At 33.5% G+C, this 18,832-nt stretch overlaps 1 protein-coding gene across 15 annotated transcripts in view; it reads right to left on the bottom strand.

The window, feature by feature from the left end:
* Positions 1-18,832, bottom strand: part of BAZ2B (bromodomain adjacent to zinc finger domain 2B) — a 254,441-nt gene that overhangs the window by 105,597 nt on the left and 130,012 nt on the right. For 11 of the 15 annotated variants that reach the window (XM_045559240.1, XM_045559244.1, XM_045559242.1 and 8 more), the window contains exons 4-6: positions 11,292-11,480; positions 6,408-6,575; positions 5,298-5,491 (exon numbers count right to left, since the gene is read on the bottom strand). In XM_045559240.1, the coding sequence (XP_045415196.1) occupies positions 5,298-5,491; positions 6,408-6,575; positions 11,292-11,480 (551 nt within the window). The remainder of the gene's footprint in view (positions 1-5,297; positions 5,492-6,407; positions 6,576-11,291; positions 11,481-18,832) is intronic. The other 4 variants (XM_045559241.1, XM_045559250.1, XM_045559251.1 and 1 more) reach the window with 2 other exon arrangements.

Genomic DNA, 18,832 nt, shown 5'->3' with positions numbered 1-18,832 from the left:
TTTTTAAGCATGTACAGCAAGACTATGAAAATCATAAAGAATCTAAGCTGAAGTTATTTTTGTTTAAGTAGAAGCTAAGAAAGAAAAAGAATAAGGCGGCTACAGTGATTTAGCAGGGAAAAATAAACTCCTATTTCAATGCCCAAGTAATCTGTGTGTATTTTTAGATTTAAAGACGACATTAGAAACCCTTTTCTCCCCACAAATGAGTCTAGAGGTGCTTGTTTTAAACGTTTAGGGTGCAAGTTTTTTCTTGCAAAACTTGTTGAGATCAGCAGATTTCTGGGTCCCACTTCTAACCAGGGTATACAGATCAGCATTAACAAGCATTTAATGTGATTCTGATGCAGGTGGTACAAATTTAGTACCCATCTAAAAAAGGTACAAGTGAGGAGACAAGTATGAGTATTAGAGAAAAAGGGAAAAGATGGGTTTGTATATCACCAATTTCATTTCCTTATCAAAGTATGTGTGTGTATGTGTTTGTGTTATATTCACACATAATTAGGTAGTAAGCCTCTTTTCTCTCATTTAAAACATTTTAAAAATGAGTCTTGTTAGGTTCATCAAAAAATGATCAAAGAAGAGCTTATTAATTTCCCCCCATCCAATCTGGGAAAGCTTTTCAGAACCCTCTTCTTGAACTGTCATTTCACTGTATGCTTATTTCTTTCAATAACAAAACAAATACATATTCAAGGCTATTATGTACCAGGCATAGTTGCTCAAGCTTCTGGGGATATAAGGGTGTGAGAAACAGAAGCCAACTCTGCCTAGTGAGAATAGGGAGAAGAGAATCAACAAACAATCTAAATAAATGTTTTGAGTGATAAATACCATCAATAAAACAAAATAACAGATAGACAATGTGTGCTGGGGGTGGTGCAGGTGGGGTGAGCTTTTAGATGCAGTCTCAGATAAGACCTTTCTGAGCTGAGACCTAAGGGAGAAGAGTCAGTCATCCAAAGACATAAGAGAAGAACCTTTCAAGACAGGGGAAACAGCAAAGGAAAAAGCTGAAAATGTGTTTAGCATGTTCAAAAATGAAAAAGTCAGCTAGACTAGCTAGAGCATACTGAACCAGGGAGAGACTGGTAGGAGATAAGGATGGGTGGACTGGTAGGGGTCAGATCATACACCTATTATAAGCCATGGCAAGGATTTTATTTTGAGTGCAACAGGACATTGCTGGAGGGAGTGATAACATATGATATATATTTTCACGCATTTTTCTACTGTGGTAAAATACATATAATATAAAATTTACCATCTTAACCATTTTAAATGTATAGTTCAGTGGTATTAAATACAATCACAATGTTGTGTGACCATCAACACCACCCATCTCCAGAACTCTTTCATCTTGTAAAACTGAAACTCTATACCCTTTAAACACTAACTCCCCATCTCTCCCTCCCCCTAGCCCCTGGCAACCACCATTGTACTTCTGTCTATGATTTTGAATACTCTAAGTACCTCAAGTAAGTGAGATCATACAGTATAGTATTTGTCTTTTTGTATCTGGCTTATTCACTTTGCATAATTTTGTCCTCACAGTTCATCCATATTATGGCAAATATAAGAATTTCCTTCCTTTTTCGAGCTGGTTAATATTCCATTGTTATGTATATACCACATTTTGCTTATCCAGTCATCTGTCAATGGACACTTAGGTTACATCTATATTTTAGCTATTGGGAACAACGGTGCTATGAACATGGGTGTACAGATATCTCTTGGAGACCCTGCTTTCAATTCTTTTGGGTATATAACCACAAGTGGAATTGCTGGATCCTACAGTAATACAATTTTTAATTTTTTGAAGAACTGTCATACGGTTTTCCACAGTGGCTGTATCATTTTATATTTCCTAACATATTTTCAAACCATAAAAAAATCATATATGTATTTGAAAGACTGTTTTGGCTGCTGTGGGAACAGTAACTTGTACAAGCAGTAGGAAGAAAACTCATTCAACCTTAAATTGTTTAATTTTTTCTACAACAGGCTGTACATTTGTATATTTTACTTGGAAACTTACTTTAATTAATTTAAACTATCAATATTTATTCTAAATATGTATGAGAACAGCTGAGATAAGTACCCCAACCCCCTCAACAGGAATTTTTTTAATTAGCTGAAGAACATTTTCTCAAATTACACATACAAAGAGCTAATGAAACAATTTTTAAAAAGCTTTTAAAACTGAAAAATTCTAGGTAAAAAAGTACAGGACTTTCTTCTTTAGTTCCAATGCCCTTTTATCTACATTTTACTTGAACAACCCACTACCTACCACAATCTCGTGCCAGACTATGAATTATCCAAAAGCGCTATTCTTCTGAAATCTTAAATTCTAGTATGCCTCACTTTAATAGCCAATCTCTCTCCAGTGTTATTTCCACATACCTATCTATAAACACTACTAATGATACCTCAGAATCTCTCTCTTCATATTATTAAAGAAGTGCCTTTGTCATTTTTTAGCATGTGCTCCTGGTAATAGTTTTTAGTGTAACAGCACTGATTTTGTTTAGAAATTTCAATGTAGATTCCTCACTGGAACTAAGTACAGGGACTGCTTCGCAGTCATGCCTCCAAAGTCTTGTGCAATGCTTACACACCATGGAGGCACAGGACATTTTAGATATCAGATTTTACTAGATTTTAGAACTAGTTAAAAGCATGGGTGCTTAACTTTTAGAAATATACATATAAAAATACACCCAATAACATGCTATCTGGAATTTACTTCAAAATAGTGTGGGAATCAGGAATGGGTGGTGTTTCAGTGTCTGGCATGCAGAGAAGCTGGCAGCGGCTCAGAGACAGGCCCTTGGTGCTGACACTAATGGGAACGCCCTTGAAACAATCGTAAGGGAGAAGAGCTAAGAGCAGTTAAAGAGCAACAGGTAGGAGTATGACCCTGAAACCTGTGTCCCTGGGAGGAAACAACCGAGAGTTTTATTTATTTATTTATTTATTTATTTATTTATTTATTTATTTATCAGCTTATTATGGGGGTACAAAAGTTCAGGTTATATATATTGCCCATGCCCCCTCCATCCTCCTGAGTCTGAGCTTCAAGCGTGTCCATTCCCCAGACAGTGCACATCGCACTCATCAAGAGTTTTATTTTTAAACCATGTTTACTCAAATACTTAGTGGTGTGGCTTGAAGGGAAAAGAAATGTTTGTTTTAGGGCCTAAGTATACTACTTTTGCATTTTTGTGATAGGTACCATCCAGCTTCTTAGCATCATCAGATGACCTTCCCCAAATCTCTCATAGAAAGGTGCTGTTCTCTGGAAAATATCTTCTGTTGAGAAGGAAACTAAAAGATCTAAATGAAGTATCTCTATACAGAGCTTGATCCTGTCTTAAAAAACGACAAAGAAAAATTTGATAAAAGAGTTCCTTAGGCTTAAAAATTGGAGCCCAGGAAGCACACTGCTTGGATTGAAAGTTCAGACCAGTGCCATCTGCACAGCGGCTACTCACATCTTGCTATTCTTCCTATGGTGTGTCAGAGCTTACTAGTTCCTTTTACATTATAGTTGAAACATGGAGAGCATGATGTGTGTAGGATCACAGACTTCTGACACTCTTCAATTGGGAAACCAGGCCTTAAAAACAGTTTTATAAAATGTAGACGAATAGACACAATTTTAATTATTATCTTTGTTTCCAAAATGTTTGCAGATGATGCTAAGGCTTTAATTCAGAATAAACCAAGACCTCTCATTCAAGAGGAAATTACAAACGGGAGCAGACCAAATTCATTAATATGGATGAACTAATATATAATGTGTTAGATCATACAGATGGAGGTTTCTCAGCTTACTTAGTTGGATAAATGAATCCTGAACTTAATGATGACCTATATTTCATAAGGTTGAGATGTCAGAGCTTTCCTGGCATGATGTGGAAGAGGGAATCTAAAAGCTTAGAGTGATCAGAATGTTGAAGTGAATTTACCATGCGTGACCTACCCACCCACTCTACTCCTGGTACCAATTCTAGAATAGACAAGATCTAGCCAGGAAGCAGAAACCACATTAGCAATCTGAACAGGAAAACTTACACAAAGAGTTATTAACTAGTAATTGCAGATTACTAACAGGGATAAAGAGACCTCTAAAGAATATAAGAATAGCAGATAAAAGGAATAGCTACTTTCTGGAGGACTGAGGTAGAATAACGAAATAAAGACAACCTTGGAAGAGAGCTTCTTTTCTCTAACCCCCCATTCAGCCAAGGCTGAGCTTCAGACTTAACTGGAGAGGATAAGGCTATTGCCCACTGGATGGTGGAGAAGCTCAATGAAGTATCACAGGTCAAGGCTGGCACATAGGAAACACTGCCTGCTGGGGTGCCAGAAAAACGTGGCTGGGAACCTGCCAACAAGGGTACCAGTAAAATGGGCTAGAAAGCTAACCACTGGCTTCCCAGCAAAACCTGATAATAAGTTGCCTGGCACTGGGATGCCAACGAAACTCACTAGTATGGTATGCACCACTGGGTCTCCTGACCACCAATGGGTCTCCTGCACCACAAGCAGAGAAGCCGTCAGCTGGCAAAGAAGCCACCCCCTGGCAGCCACAGCATAAGAGAAAGAAGAAAACACTAGAACCAGGAACTGAAGTCCCATTGTCTTACAGGACTCTGTACTGACAATGCCTAACACTGTACCAACTGGCAAAGGAGAAAAAAGTGAATTTAGAGCTGAGAGGCAATACATTGATAACTTGCAGAGTTGGAGATATAGGTGAAATAAAATTGGCCGTGATGTGATAACTGTTGAAGCTGAGTAGTGGGTACAAAGGATTATTCTGTCTACTTTGTATGAATATATTTGAAATGTTCCATAATAAAAGCCTTGTTATTTTTTTTCTAAAGCACAGATTCTGGAGTCAACCTGCTTGGCTTCAAATCTTGGCTCAGCCACTTACTGGCTAATTATTTTGGTGCTTTATTTCCCCATTGGTAATAATAGTAGCTACCTCATTTTGGGCATAGGGAGGATTGAAAGATATTACATGCAAAGCAATTAGAATAGAACTGATAAGGTCAGTTCTCAATAAATTTTATCTATTATTACTATTTTTATTAATTATACTGGTGCTGACAGTTTTAATTTTTTAAGATATATTAGTACCATACCATAAATACATAACTGCAAAAATAAGAGTTATTAATTCATAAAAAATTAATCCATAGATTCTGGTGATTTGAACTTTAGAATGCTTATCTCATATACAGATCTGTTATACACTGGTTCTTCAAAGAATAACTTACCTTATCTTTGATTTTGTCAGCTCTAGCATCCAAAGGCTGGTTTTTGCTTTGCTCCTGGTTACATTTTCTATTTCCTCCACCCGAGCTTGTACTTTTAATTTGTCCCATGGAACTTGAAGCAGTAGTGGAGAGTACAGATGTGTTGATACCAATTACAGATGATGTACTGTTTCCATTTATTGACCCATTTACACCTTGAAAGTAAAAATAAACATGTTTATACAATGGAATATTATTCAGCCAAAAAAAGGAATGAAGTACCAATACATATACACACACAATATGGATGAAATTAAAAACATGACAAATGAAAGAAGCCACACATAAAAGGTCATGTATCTTATGATTAAATATTTACAGTAGGTAAATCTATAGAGACAGAGTACAAATTGGTAGTTGCCAGGGGCTGGGGGAGAGGGTACAGGGGAGAAACTGCTTAATGGATACAAGGTTTCCTTTTGGGGTGATGAAAAGTGTTTGGGAACAAGGCAGAGGTGGTGGTTGCATAACACTGAATGCATTAAATAGCACTGAATTGTTCACTTTAAAATGGTTAACATCGTGTTACATGAATTTAAAAAAACATGTCTAGAAAGATTATTAAATACAAATGTTCAAAAAAAAAAAATACAAATGTTCACCTTTAGAGCAAACTCCCCAAAACACTTACTTCAGTGAAAAGATAATAAACCATCTAAAATGCTATTTTTCAAATTATAGTCTAATGATAGTTATAAGTTGCAGACATATTAATCACCATTTAAAAGAAAAACAGAGTACTAGCATATTAGTTTTAATGAAGTTAATCCTTAATTGCAGAAGTAACATACAATATTGGATTTCATATAGGGAGGTAATGAGATATAGTAGAATTGGGTTAAAATCTTGACTATACCACAGCCATATGTAAGGAGGATTTTCTTGAACAACTTACTTAACCTTGGCTACAAAATTAAAATACTTCTAATCTCAAAGAATTATTATAAGGATTAAGCATGACTATGTGAAAGGGTCTAGCAAAATGCCATAAAAACGTTATTAAACCTAACTCTTTGAAAATAGTATTGGAATGGAAGATTTATAGTACTTCATTTATGTTAACATGGATACCTTTTTCAGGACCATTTCGATTACTTTTTCCTGAAGTCCTTGAATGGAATGAAGAAGAATCATGATTCTGGGCTGGAGGAGCAAACAGTGGTGGAATTCCCAGTAATGGTGAAAAGAAGGTTGCCCCTGTACGAGTATGAACATCTGCTGTTCGCCACCATTCTGCACCTCAAAACCAAACAAAGCGATCAAACAAAAATATCTGAATTAACTTTTCAATTAATGTGACAATTGCTTTCTATATTTTATTCCCTTTCAAAAATATTTCAAGTTTCATCTTGGAACAGAATTGCTAAATTACATATAGTTCTGATAATCTTTCTAATTATAAACAGCTGATTAGAACTTGTACACTCATCCACTCTTCTCCTTAGGCCAATATCCAAGAATCTTCACATAGCAGCTTTCTAGAGTTCACGCTTATAAAGAACAAAGGTAGCCCATAGCTTCAAAAATAACACTGAAAACTTAGAATATAAAAGAACTACTTGACTTTTTAATTGACTTAAACCATATCTTTTCTAAATTAGTAAAGACAATACTTAAGACTATACTAATCTGTTTTAAAACTTTAGAATTTAAGATTATACCTACAACAACTCATGTTAAGAATTTCCTCAAATTACATGCAACATAAATCTGGCTCTGATAAATCAAGTGGTCTAAATAATAATACAAGACTACTATAATCCATTATGCCTCAAATGCATTTATGAAAGAAAATATTCTATGGTCAAACAAAAACATAAATATAGCAAAATCAGTAAGCCTTTGTTTTGGTTTAAGAAAGAAGTTCTCAAAGAATTTCAAAAACAAGTAATTTTATATTAAAACATAAAATATTTATAAAGCTTCTCCCCTGAAAGTTACTGAAGAAAGCTTGAATTTTATTTATACTTCTGCTCATAAATTACAGACAACAATGATTGTTTTATTGACATAAAATGACTAAATGGTAGAAAATCACTGAACACTATTTAGATACTCAAACAGTGGCTCTCGGTTAAAACTTTTAGAAAAGGCAATAAGCCAAGTTTTATAGAATACATTTCCAAGGAAGAATGAAGTAATCTTGTTTTACCCCATCTAAAATAATGAAAACAATTTTCTCCAACCAAATAGCCAGTAGATTACCTAATCAGTTATTATCTTTCAGGCCAGTCTTCCAAAAGAAACAGTATAGCTTTCATTGATTGTAACAACCACAAGAAAATTAGAGGAAAAAAACCACAACAGTGTAGTATGGGAAGAACTCAAAATTGTCAGTGTATTGCATTATATGATCTTTAAAGCTTTTCTAGAAATATCCTTTCATTAAAAATAGAATGTAGGCTGGGCCTGTAATCCTAGCACTTTGGGAGTCCTAGGCGGGAGGATCTCTTGAGGCCAGGAGTTTGAGCCAGCCTGAGCAAGAGCTAGACCCCGTCTCTACAAAAAATAGAAAAATTAGCCGGACGTGGCTCCTGTAGTCCCAACCACTCGGGAAACTAAGGCAGAAGGGTCTCTTGAGCCCAGGAATTTGAGGTTGCAGTGAGCTATGATGATGCCACTGCACTCCAGCCTGGATGACAGAGCAAACCCTGTCTCAAAAAGAAAAAAGAAAATAGACTGTAAAGTGCACCTTCATTACCTAATGGCAAAATCTGGTTATAAAAAAAGTGAAATGTTCATAGCAGCTGCTATTCTCAAAGGTCTAAAAAACAGTACAAGCAGAAAACTGCAAAAGCTATTCTTCTGCACTGCAGGAAGGCAATGCTAGTGAAACGACACCAATGTATATTCAGCCGTGCCTGAATGATGGGAACTGAACCAAGACTAACTACACAAAAGCATTACTCATTTGTTCAGTGTTTAGATGAAAGACATACATTTAGATAGGGGAAAAAAGTGTGTGTTTTTGGTTTGTATCAGCACAGTCAGAATCTATTGTTATTTATAGGTTTGAAAACTAGGTTCCACCTAGCTAATAAAAAGGGACTGAGGATTCCTGGAGGTATTTATATTATTTAAGATAGAGTCTGTAGTTAAAGCATTAAAGTTGAATGTATAGACTTTGTAAACAACCAATAAATCAGTAAGGTAATCAAAGTGCAGTAGGATTCAAATATTTTAGACATAAACTCAGAAAAAACATAAAAATGTACTTCAGAATGTCAATGATAAATAAGCACACAGTAGGGATTACAGAAAACAATGGGAAAATGTGTGTTATAAATAAACTGACACCACAGAGGAAAATACAAAACAAATGAATAAGATTAATTAAATAAAAATATGAAAATGGTACAGCTTCTGAATATAAACTTTACAAATGTCTGATATTATTTCATAGGAGATAATACAATTTTTATTAAGTGACAAGTTTAATTATCTTCCAGATTTAGGAAAGTAAATTTTTAGAAAATTTATTCACTCACAAACTAGCTTGTTGATAAAAGGAAAAATACAAAATAAGATTACATAAATCAGAACATGATGAATTTCCAAGTATATTCAAAATAAGTAACAGCATAGTAGCAACATTAATCATATGCAACCAAAAGATTCTAATATTTTAGAGGATATACTGGTTCTCAATTTAAACCTGGAAGATTTAGCAGAATTTTAAAATCTTTCCTATTTTATAAAGCCAGATACTTCACAATAATTCATGGTAATATATTAAATATAATAACTAAGAATTATAAATATTTTAAAAGAAATTATCATGAAATACTATTTCAATATAAAATAGAAATAATTTTTTAATAATCTTATTATATACTAATGTACATCACATAATTTTACATGTATTAATTTAACCAGAAGTCCAGAATAGTTTAGAAATGTATAAAATTTAAAAACAAATTATTCCTCATTTAAAATTCCTAGTAATGTTTTCTCTGTGTGTTCCCATTTATTTATTGGGTGATTTTAAAAGTTTGGCAATCTGGTTACCCTTCTGAATAAAGCCAATGACAGAGGATTTATACTTAAGTTATTGCACCAAATCTATAACTTAAGCAAAATGAGTCCTTGAACACCAGACACAGTCTCTGCCCATTTGGCAAAAAATTATGCTCATATAGGCATACTTTTATCATTAAACACTGTCTTAAAATTGCATGTTTAATCATCTCCTAAAAACTATAAGCAACATAAAATATACTACGTTAGTGTATTCCTTTAGTAACTGGCTTAGTGCACAGAACATAGTAGATGCTCCAAGAACTCTGTACATTAAATGAATTAAGTGAATAACTTATGTAGGCTGGAGAAATTATTAAATTTTTTTCTATACAGTGGAAGTATCAACATTATTGAGATCCAGATGAGTAATTTTTAATACTTGTTAACCATCATTCCAGCAAGAAATATTTCATTTTAATAACATAGTAATTACATTACGGTTTTGAAATGTTCAAAAGCAATAGTTTAATAAACTATAATAAAACAATAAAAAATTAAGATACCAGTAACTATATTATCTATTTTGATTTTTATTCAGCAATTTTATATTTCAGTAAATATCTATTGAAGGCTTATCTTGCTAAGTAACCATGCTAGAAAATAAGTAAGTTGCTATTAATGTTTTTAAAGGAAATGTTAAGATTTAATTTAATGTCTTACTCACATTATTCTTCCCCCCGCATCCCCTCTCCTGGACAACTCAATTAAAGGAATAATTTGACTCAAGAAATAGTACTTGAAATATACATTTAACCATCTATCCTTTCTACACATAGTTTAAACAAGATAACTTGCTTCCTTTTAAAGAAGCACTTGCCAATTTGTTAACCATTAAAGTGGGCAAAAGAAAATAGTAATGATAGTTACCAATTACAGACTAAATATGTGTGTCAGACACTATATTCAGCATTAAATATGACTTATCTTCTCTAATCTTCACAAGAATCCAACGAAGCAGGTACTATTATTATTATCCTTGTTTTTCAGATGAAAAAACTAAAGCTGAGGGGTCAGATAATTTGTGCAAGGTCACATAGCTACGAAGCAGCAAAGCCAGATTTAAATTCAGATCCATTTGTTTCTAGAATTATGTTTCAATGTTTTAAACTACTTTATGTACACTAAAACATGCATCCTTTATTAATTTTAGTAAAGTAAAATTAATCACTGGGAAATACATTCAAGTTTAGACTTTTAAGATAATATATCAAGACAAATTAAAGTGTTTTTGTCTAAATTAAGCTTTAATTAGAGTCTTTCTGAACCCTTACAATCTCTAGAATTTTGGATAATAGTGGTCTTCTTGCCACATAAGTGGCGCAACTCTATGGTTGTTTTGATCAAATATAGAAAAATACAGAAACTTAGGAGTCAAGCTCATCTTTTTTACAAAGTGAAGTGAAAACCCAAAATAAAAGTGTAGTAATATTCACTCTGTACATTATTCAGGTGATGGGTACACTAAAAGCCTAGATTTTTCTACTATATAATTCATCCATGTAACAAAAAACCATTTGTACCTGCTAAATCTATTAAAATGAAAATTAAAAAATAAAAAAAAAGTTGGATCTTAGTTTCACACTGTAAATTAAATAATTTTTTAAAAAACCAAATAAAGCTGAGAAAAATTCATCGTAGTTTATACTCAACAATACGTATCCTTTTCTGTGTATTATACGTCAATAAAAAGCATGAAAAAACCTGGCTGAATTATTCCCTTCCGTGACAGATCCCTATTTCTCTAAATATCTGAATACCTAATTAATTGCTCTGCCACCTAACACAGTGTGTTTCTTTAAGCCAATTCTTGCACAAGAGTTTTAATACAACAGGTATTAGACGATTCTTTTTTGTTCAATTTAATAAACAAGTTACTGCTTGAATAGTTTCAAGCTTTCCTCCTTTCCTTGAACACTGTTTGTATCAGATGTTTACCTGGAAAAGATGCTAGTTGGGGATGTGCGGCTAAGGCTGTGGGTGTACCAAGTGTCCCCAAACCACCAAATTCTGAATGCCCTGAGCTGGCTGAATGTAGACCAAAGACTGGGTGGCTGACCATTGGGAAGGCACTCGACACTGTGGACAGGTTAAACGGTTGATCCCCAGCTGCTCTGAATAAATGTCCTGGGAGGGAAAAAAACACACTTAAAGTTGTACTATAAAAACAGAGAGATTTATCTGATTTCAGCGTTCACAGTTAAAACTTATAATAATTTCTTATCTATTGAATTTTTTTTTACATTTTTTGCTGCATTTTCTACTCTTCAAACCCTATAAAATAAGATGTTTCTAGAAATATGAAAGTACTCTAAAAATAATTAAAATGAATGGTATAACTTTATTTACTTTGAATTTGAAAACTAATGTTTTCAGTAAATAATTCTCACTAATTAAATAGTTTGACCTGAGAAAGAGAGGCCAATTTTCTGTTAATACATGTACACTAATATATTATCAAGATTTTTTACTTATTAGGAAAATATCCTATTAATCTAAGGTTGAAAACCATTGAAATATTGAAATAAGTCCACAATCTGTCACCAAGTCATTACTCAAATTATCATACACTCTAGGCAAAGAGATCCCAGTTTCCCTGTGCCAGAATTGAAGTTCTGTTCTCTAATACAGTCATGCATTGTTTAACGGGGATACGTTTTGAGAAATGAGTTGTTAGGTTATTTTGTTGTTGTGCAAACATTATAGAGTGTATTTACATAAACTTAGGGATAGCCTACTACACACCTATCCTGTAGCCTATTGCTGCTAGACTACAAACTTGTACAGCATGTTACTGCACTGAATATTACATGTAGGCAACTGTAACACATGGTATTTGTGTTTCTAAACATATTTAAACATAGGAAAGGTAGAATAAAAATACAGTATTATAATCTTATGGGACCACCGTTATATGCGTCTGTCATTGATGGAAAGATCGTCATGCGGTGCATGACTGTACTTCTTAGGTGAGAAGAGTATCTTGATACCAAAAAGGGATTATATTCTAGCCTAGTAAGATAATGCATGAGACAACATAAGGATTTAATTAATAAACTTACTAAGATATTTATAAATGCATTCACAAGTGGTTATCAATATAAAAATCAATTTTAACTTTCTGATAGTAAGACAATATTTAATTCAAGTGAGTGTGACTTTTCAACCTCCAGTTTACTCTAAAGAGAATCTAATACTAAGTGTTATAATCCCAGGTCAGAGTGTTACATGATCAAAAACACAACTTATTTTTCATACTTTGTAGGAATTTGGCAGAATTTTTTTTTTAATACTAGAAAATCTTCTGTTTACATCCAGGAAATAATTGCTACTGGCTTGCTACTATGAAAATAGAATATCAAACCCTAAACTCCAGGTTATCTTAAGAATTTACTGTATGAAAAGTAGTGTGCTCTGTGTTTAAATCAGAATAAAGCTTCCTTAGTATCTCCTATTTATATTATACCAGCTCTGACCGTGTAATGCAATTTAATTAGTTTTAACACCGTATGTTTGAAGTAAATTAAAAATTGTAAGTTAAAAATAAAGTATACTTTTTGTTATCATTTAGTTATGAACTAAATCTCTCCTCTTTGCTTTTTTGCTCCCTGAAAACCAAGGGTTAGTCCTAAAAAATCTTAGAGATTTTTCTCAAAGATTGATTTTCTCAAAGACTTTTCTCAAAGATTGATATGAACCCTATATTCTTTACTGAAACAATGCTACATTCTTTGTTGAAATAGTTAGATTTTAACGACTTTAAATAAATAAGATTTGAATAAATTTCATCAAATATGTCTTGTATGAGCTTATAAGGAAAAACTTCTGATTCAGGTTAATGTTTCCATCACAACACTGCAATAACTAAATCTCCCACGGAAGATCCTCAAAGTGTCCTTATGAGGAAGCCCACAAAGAAACTGTGAGGTGGAAGGATAACGAAAGGGCACAAACTTGGGTGTGTTTAACTACAGTTTCCACATTTCCATTCCCTTATTTCTCAGCATGACCTCTGGTCTCTCTCAAGGCCATCCTTTTATCCTACCTCCTTCCCTCTCAATATCATCAACATCTCTCCTGTGTTAACCTTAAAGGAAAAGTCTTATATCTGCTATGTCTACCTCCTCCCCACTTCTCAGAATCTTTTTTTTTAGACTCATACATTTCCAAGCATATAATCTTCAATATTTGTGCTAAGCTCTCAGCTTCCCTTCCACTTGGTCTATAAAGTCACTAAAGTTTTTCTAATCGCTAGATTCACTAGATGCCACGAATCTTTACTCTTTTCATTCTTAACCTCTCTATATATTAATAAGTCTGATATTTCTGATTTCCTCTTTCTCATTAAAACTCATTTTCATCTTTAAGCTCCACATCATATAACTCTCTTGATCCTTTTTTTTTTTTGAGACAGAGTCTCGCTGTGTTGCCCAGGCTAGAGTGAGTGCCGTGGCGTCAGCCTAGCTCACAACAACCTCAAACTCCTGGGCTTAAGCGATCCTACTGCCTCAGCCTCCCGAGTAGCTGGGACTACAGGCATGTGCCACCATGCCCGGCTAATTTTTTCTATATATATTTTTAGTTGGCCAGATAATTTCTTTCTATTTTTAGTAGAGACGGGGGTCTCGCTCTTGCTGAGGCTGGGCTCGAACTCCTGACCTCGAGCAATCCACCCGCCTCGGCCTCCCAGAGTGCTAGGATTACAGGCGTGAGCCACCATGCCCGGCCATGATCCTCTTCTTAACTACAAATCTTTCAATACTACTACTGTCTCCTTATTCTTATCGGATTTTCTTTTCTTTTTTATTCCTAAATGTAAGGATTCCTAAAGATTCTGTCCAGCTATCTCCTTTTTTCACTCTATACTTTCTCCCTCAATATTTTATGTGCTTCCACTGTTTTAATGATCACCTTTGTGCGGATGAATTCTAAACAAGGATTTTTAGCTCTTTGAGGCAAAAACTGAATCTTATTCATCTTAGTATCCCCAGTACCTAGCATAATCTGAAACACAATAGGTACTTAACAAATGTTTCCCACTGCTGTATTTGTGGTCACATTACTTCTTCCACTTCAAAACCTCCAAGTCTACGTAACACGCTCTTCAACTTTTGCCCTTAATAATCTTATCTATTCTTTACTAACCATCTCAAAAATGTATTACCCAAGAAGTATTCCTGAATCTCCCAGACAGATATGTTTGGGGCCTCTGAACAGTCATGATATATTATCCATAATCTGTCTTTTATCATTCTATTACTAGGGTATAAGGTTCTGAAGGAAAAGAGCCATTTCTTAATCATTTTTACTCTTTACAAAACATCACACAAAGCAAACTGTTATCAGTTGGCAGAGACAACACTTCATAATACCTGTTATAGGCAACTCCAAAATAATAGTTTTCAATTCTTTATTTTTCTCTTCTTTTAAAAGGCTAGAATAATCAGGGTAATTCTTTAAATGATTAAAGATATAATACTTCACTTTTTCTCTGTTCCAATTGCAAAAGTCATTCATGATGTTACTAAAAGCTCATTGGGTAGTTAGGAGCCAATTTAATGATGTCTATGTTGTAGCTTTAATCTTTTTATACAGTAGGGGGAAACATTTTGATTACACCCTTCATTCCATTGCCAGGACAATGCCCTTAATCTTCAACTATCTTAAAATTTCAAGCTACTGTTTACAAGGGGATTTTTGATCAGAGACTGATGATGGCTCCGTGAATCCTATAATTCCATTTAAAACAAAGCATATTCTGTATTAATAAAGAAGCAGAAAGATATCTTCTTATACAAAACAAAATACAACACAAGTCAAACAGGCTCTTTTAACATTATGACTATTTAAAAAAATTATTTGGATATTATTATAGAATGGTCCACTCCTGGAGAAGTAAATTTTCCCTACATTAATATACCTAATATATCAGCAGATAAAACCTGTCTTGATTAAAGCTTTTAAGTTTTGCTCAGAGAAAACATTTGCAAAATGATAAATTATAACATAAAATGATAATACTTTTAGAAGAGCACAATTATTCCTTTTTAGCAAATATTAACATTCAAACATAGTTTCAATATTATAAACATAAATTTTATTTTAGTTTCTAAGACAGGTAACAGTGTGCACATTTTGCATAAAGAAAATTAATATACATCTGCAATACCTAAATTCTTGACTTAAATTATAAGCTGAATATTTTTTAGCAGAGCTTTTCAAATTCTATTAGCCAATACATATAAAAGTGATTAAAAGCAGTACATAAATGCCACTGTGTCAATAAAAAGGCATAGTAACTACAAGTGTCCATCAATATTAGTAAACAATAAGAGTTCTTCCCCCCGTAAGATTGAAATAATATAAATACTGAACCCTGAACCTAACCAGTGAACAAAATCTACTATCACTAAGGAAAAGTCCAGAAAGCAAATTAAAATAATTGTAAGGCATAAGTATGCTAAAGAATTCAATCTATTAAAAATCAAGAATGCTTACAGCAAAACTCCACATGTTGCTTTTTTGTGTGCTAAAAATGTCTTTAATCTTTCAATGCTACACAACTTTGTTGTAATATGTCTTCAAACTTTAGTCTCTAGTTTTTAAAATTATAAGCATAATTTTACAAAACCATCCTCTAATACACATCCTGCAAAGTATGACTAATCATCAAAAATGGTAGTGAATTCAAATAAAGTTCTTATGAGTACTTTAATATCAGTAATAACTGAGTATAACAACCAAAGAGAACATCACCAAAATAACTGCAAATTAAAGCAATACTCAAATTATTGAGTCACATATTAAAATTCTTTTTTTTTTTTTTTGAGACAGAGTCTTGCTCTGTTGCTTGGACTAGAGTGCCATGGCATCAGGCTAGCTCACAGCAACCTCAAACTCCTGGGCTCAAGCAATCCTTCTGCCTCAGCCTCCCAAGTAGCTGGGACTACAGGAATGCACCACTATGCTCGGCTAATTTTTTCTATATATTTTTAGTTGTTCAGCTAATTTCTTTCTATTGTTAGTAGAGACGGGGTCTCACTCTTGCTCAGGCTGGTCTTGAACTTCTGACCTTCAGCGATTCTCCCGCCTTGGCCTTCCAGAGTGCTAGGATTACAGGCATGAGCCACCACGCCCGGCCAAACAAAATTCTTAAGTATAATAATGTTTAAATATTCTGAAACTCAAAATGTACAAATTCTTTAAAGTTGAACTTTGATTAAAAAGTGAAAAGAATTCTAGTTAATGGTGACAAAATATTTCTCTCTAAATAATCTTCATTTCATTCCTGTATTCTTACAATATTTTGAGCCAGTTAACCTTTATATTTTAACACTTAAAAAGATTTATGGATAGAAACAAAGTCTTTTTTGAAGATATTTGTAGCCTTTGTCTATCTCATACTGTATGAAATGTCATGCATTTCAGTCCAAAAATGTAAATATATTTGAATATACGGTGCTACAACACTAGTGGTGAGTGGAGTTACATAATATATGGCATATGTATTGTATTATATTTTTAGAATATGTAAGAAAATCACTTTGGATGTACATCTGGCCCTAAGTTTTTTTTTATTGTAAATTGAGAATTTATATAAATTGATAGGGTACAAAACGATATTATAATTTATGAATAATACAATGCAGAATAATTTAATCAATCTAGTTAACATATCCATCATCTTAAATATTTAAGATTTTTGTGGTGAGAACATTCGCAAAATTTACTTTCTTAGCAATTTTTAAATGTATAATAGTCTAATATTAACTATATTCATTCTATGCAATAGAACTTGAAAAAAAAAAGCATATCGTAGCACTCTGGGAGGGTGAGGCGGGAGGATAGCCAGAGTTCAGGGATTCAACACCAGCCTGAGCACAGTGAGACCCCATCTCCACTGAATAAAAAAGACAAACAAAAATTTAAAAAAATTTCAAAAAAACCCACAAAAACAAAAAGCCAATTCAGTCTGTCATACTGGCCTGATATCTGATAACCACGTACTTTTCAAAGTAATACTAAATGAGAGGTGCTATGGTCTGAATGTTGGTGTACCCCCAAAATTCAAATGTTGGAACTTAATACCCAATGTGATGATATTAAGAGGTAAGGCCTTTGAGAAGTGACTAATTTATGAGGGCTCTGTCCTCATGAATGGGATTAGTGCCCTTATAAAAGAGGTTGAAGGTAGCTATTTTGGCCCCTTTTCAACCATGTGAGGACACGGCAAGAAGGCACCATCTTTTTTGAAGCATAGAACAAGACCTCACCAGACACCAAATCTGCTAGTGCCTTGATCTTGGACTTCCCAGCCCCAAGAACTGTAAGCAATAAATTTCTATTGTTTATATATTACCCCATCTATTGCAGCCCAAATAGACTAAGATAAGAAGTGAAATTTTGAAAATATATGCATAACTTTGGAGGTAAAGCAGAATTTCTTAAACAAGACATGAAAGCATAATCATAAATAAAAATATTGATAAATTAGACTATATTAAAGTTGGAAGTTCTATTCATCAAAAGGTAATGTAGAATTAAAAACACACCATAGAGTGGGAAAAAGTATCTCCCACACATAAAATTGAAAAGAGAACCAGCATCTAGTATATAAAAAGAATTCATAAATCTCTAAGGTACACAACCCATTAGAAATATGTACCAAAGCCCTAAACAGGCATTTCAAAAAAGAAGAAATCCAAAAAGCTAAAAATTATAAAAAGACACCTCAATGAAACACTACTTCATATTACTTACTGACAAAAATCGAAAAGTCTGACAATGACAAGTATTAGGATGAATGATAAACATCAGGAATTCTAATACACAGCTGGTGGAAAAATAAACTGGTACTATAATAGGTTGAAGACATTTTCGGAAATGTATGCTTATATCCATCAGGATCCATGTATAATGACATTCATAACAGCATTGTTTGTCATTGGCAAAAGCAGGAAACAACTCAAAACATCCACTAACAGTAGTGTGGATGTATAAATATATGTATAGTCCACGCAAATGCAACATGCAAAAAATTAACTTAGTCTTATTATACTCTCTAAAACTTATTCCTCCTCCACATTTATTATTATATCAGTCTTCACCAAGTTACTCAAGTCATGTCACGGTTTTCTCTCTCTAAACATCCCCTTGCTCAAATTCAGTCACTATGTAAGAATCTCCCTAAATATCTCTGGAATCTTGTTTCTTTCTCTATCTCCAGTAACTCCCTAATTTGGGTCCCCATCATGTTTCACCTAGATAAATATAAGTATCTCCTAAAGGTCTTTTTTGTCTCTAGTTCTGTCTCTATTACAAACTGATGCTCCATGTGTTGCTAGAGCTATCATTTTTAAAGCAGTGTGTTCATATAAAACCATTCCTTTTGGATCAATTATGAATAAAAATATGGTTACAATATACTAGGCATCTACTACATGTCAGGCATTATCTCATTTATCCCTGTAATGTTGCAA

This window comes from Lemur catta, chromosome 8, assembly GCF_020740605.2.
Source record: "Lemur catta isolate mLemCat1 chromosome 8, mLemCat1.pri, whole genome shotgun sequence".
Lineage (NCBI taxonomy): Eukaryota > Metazoa > Chordata > Mammalia > Primates > Lemuridae > Lemur > Lemur catta.
This window is presented reverse-complemented; position numbering and strand designations above follow the sequence as displayed.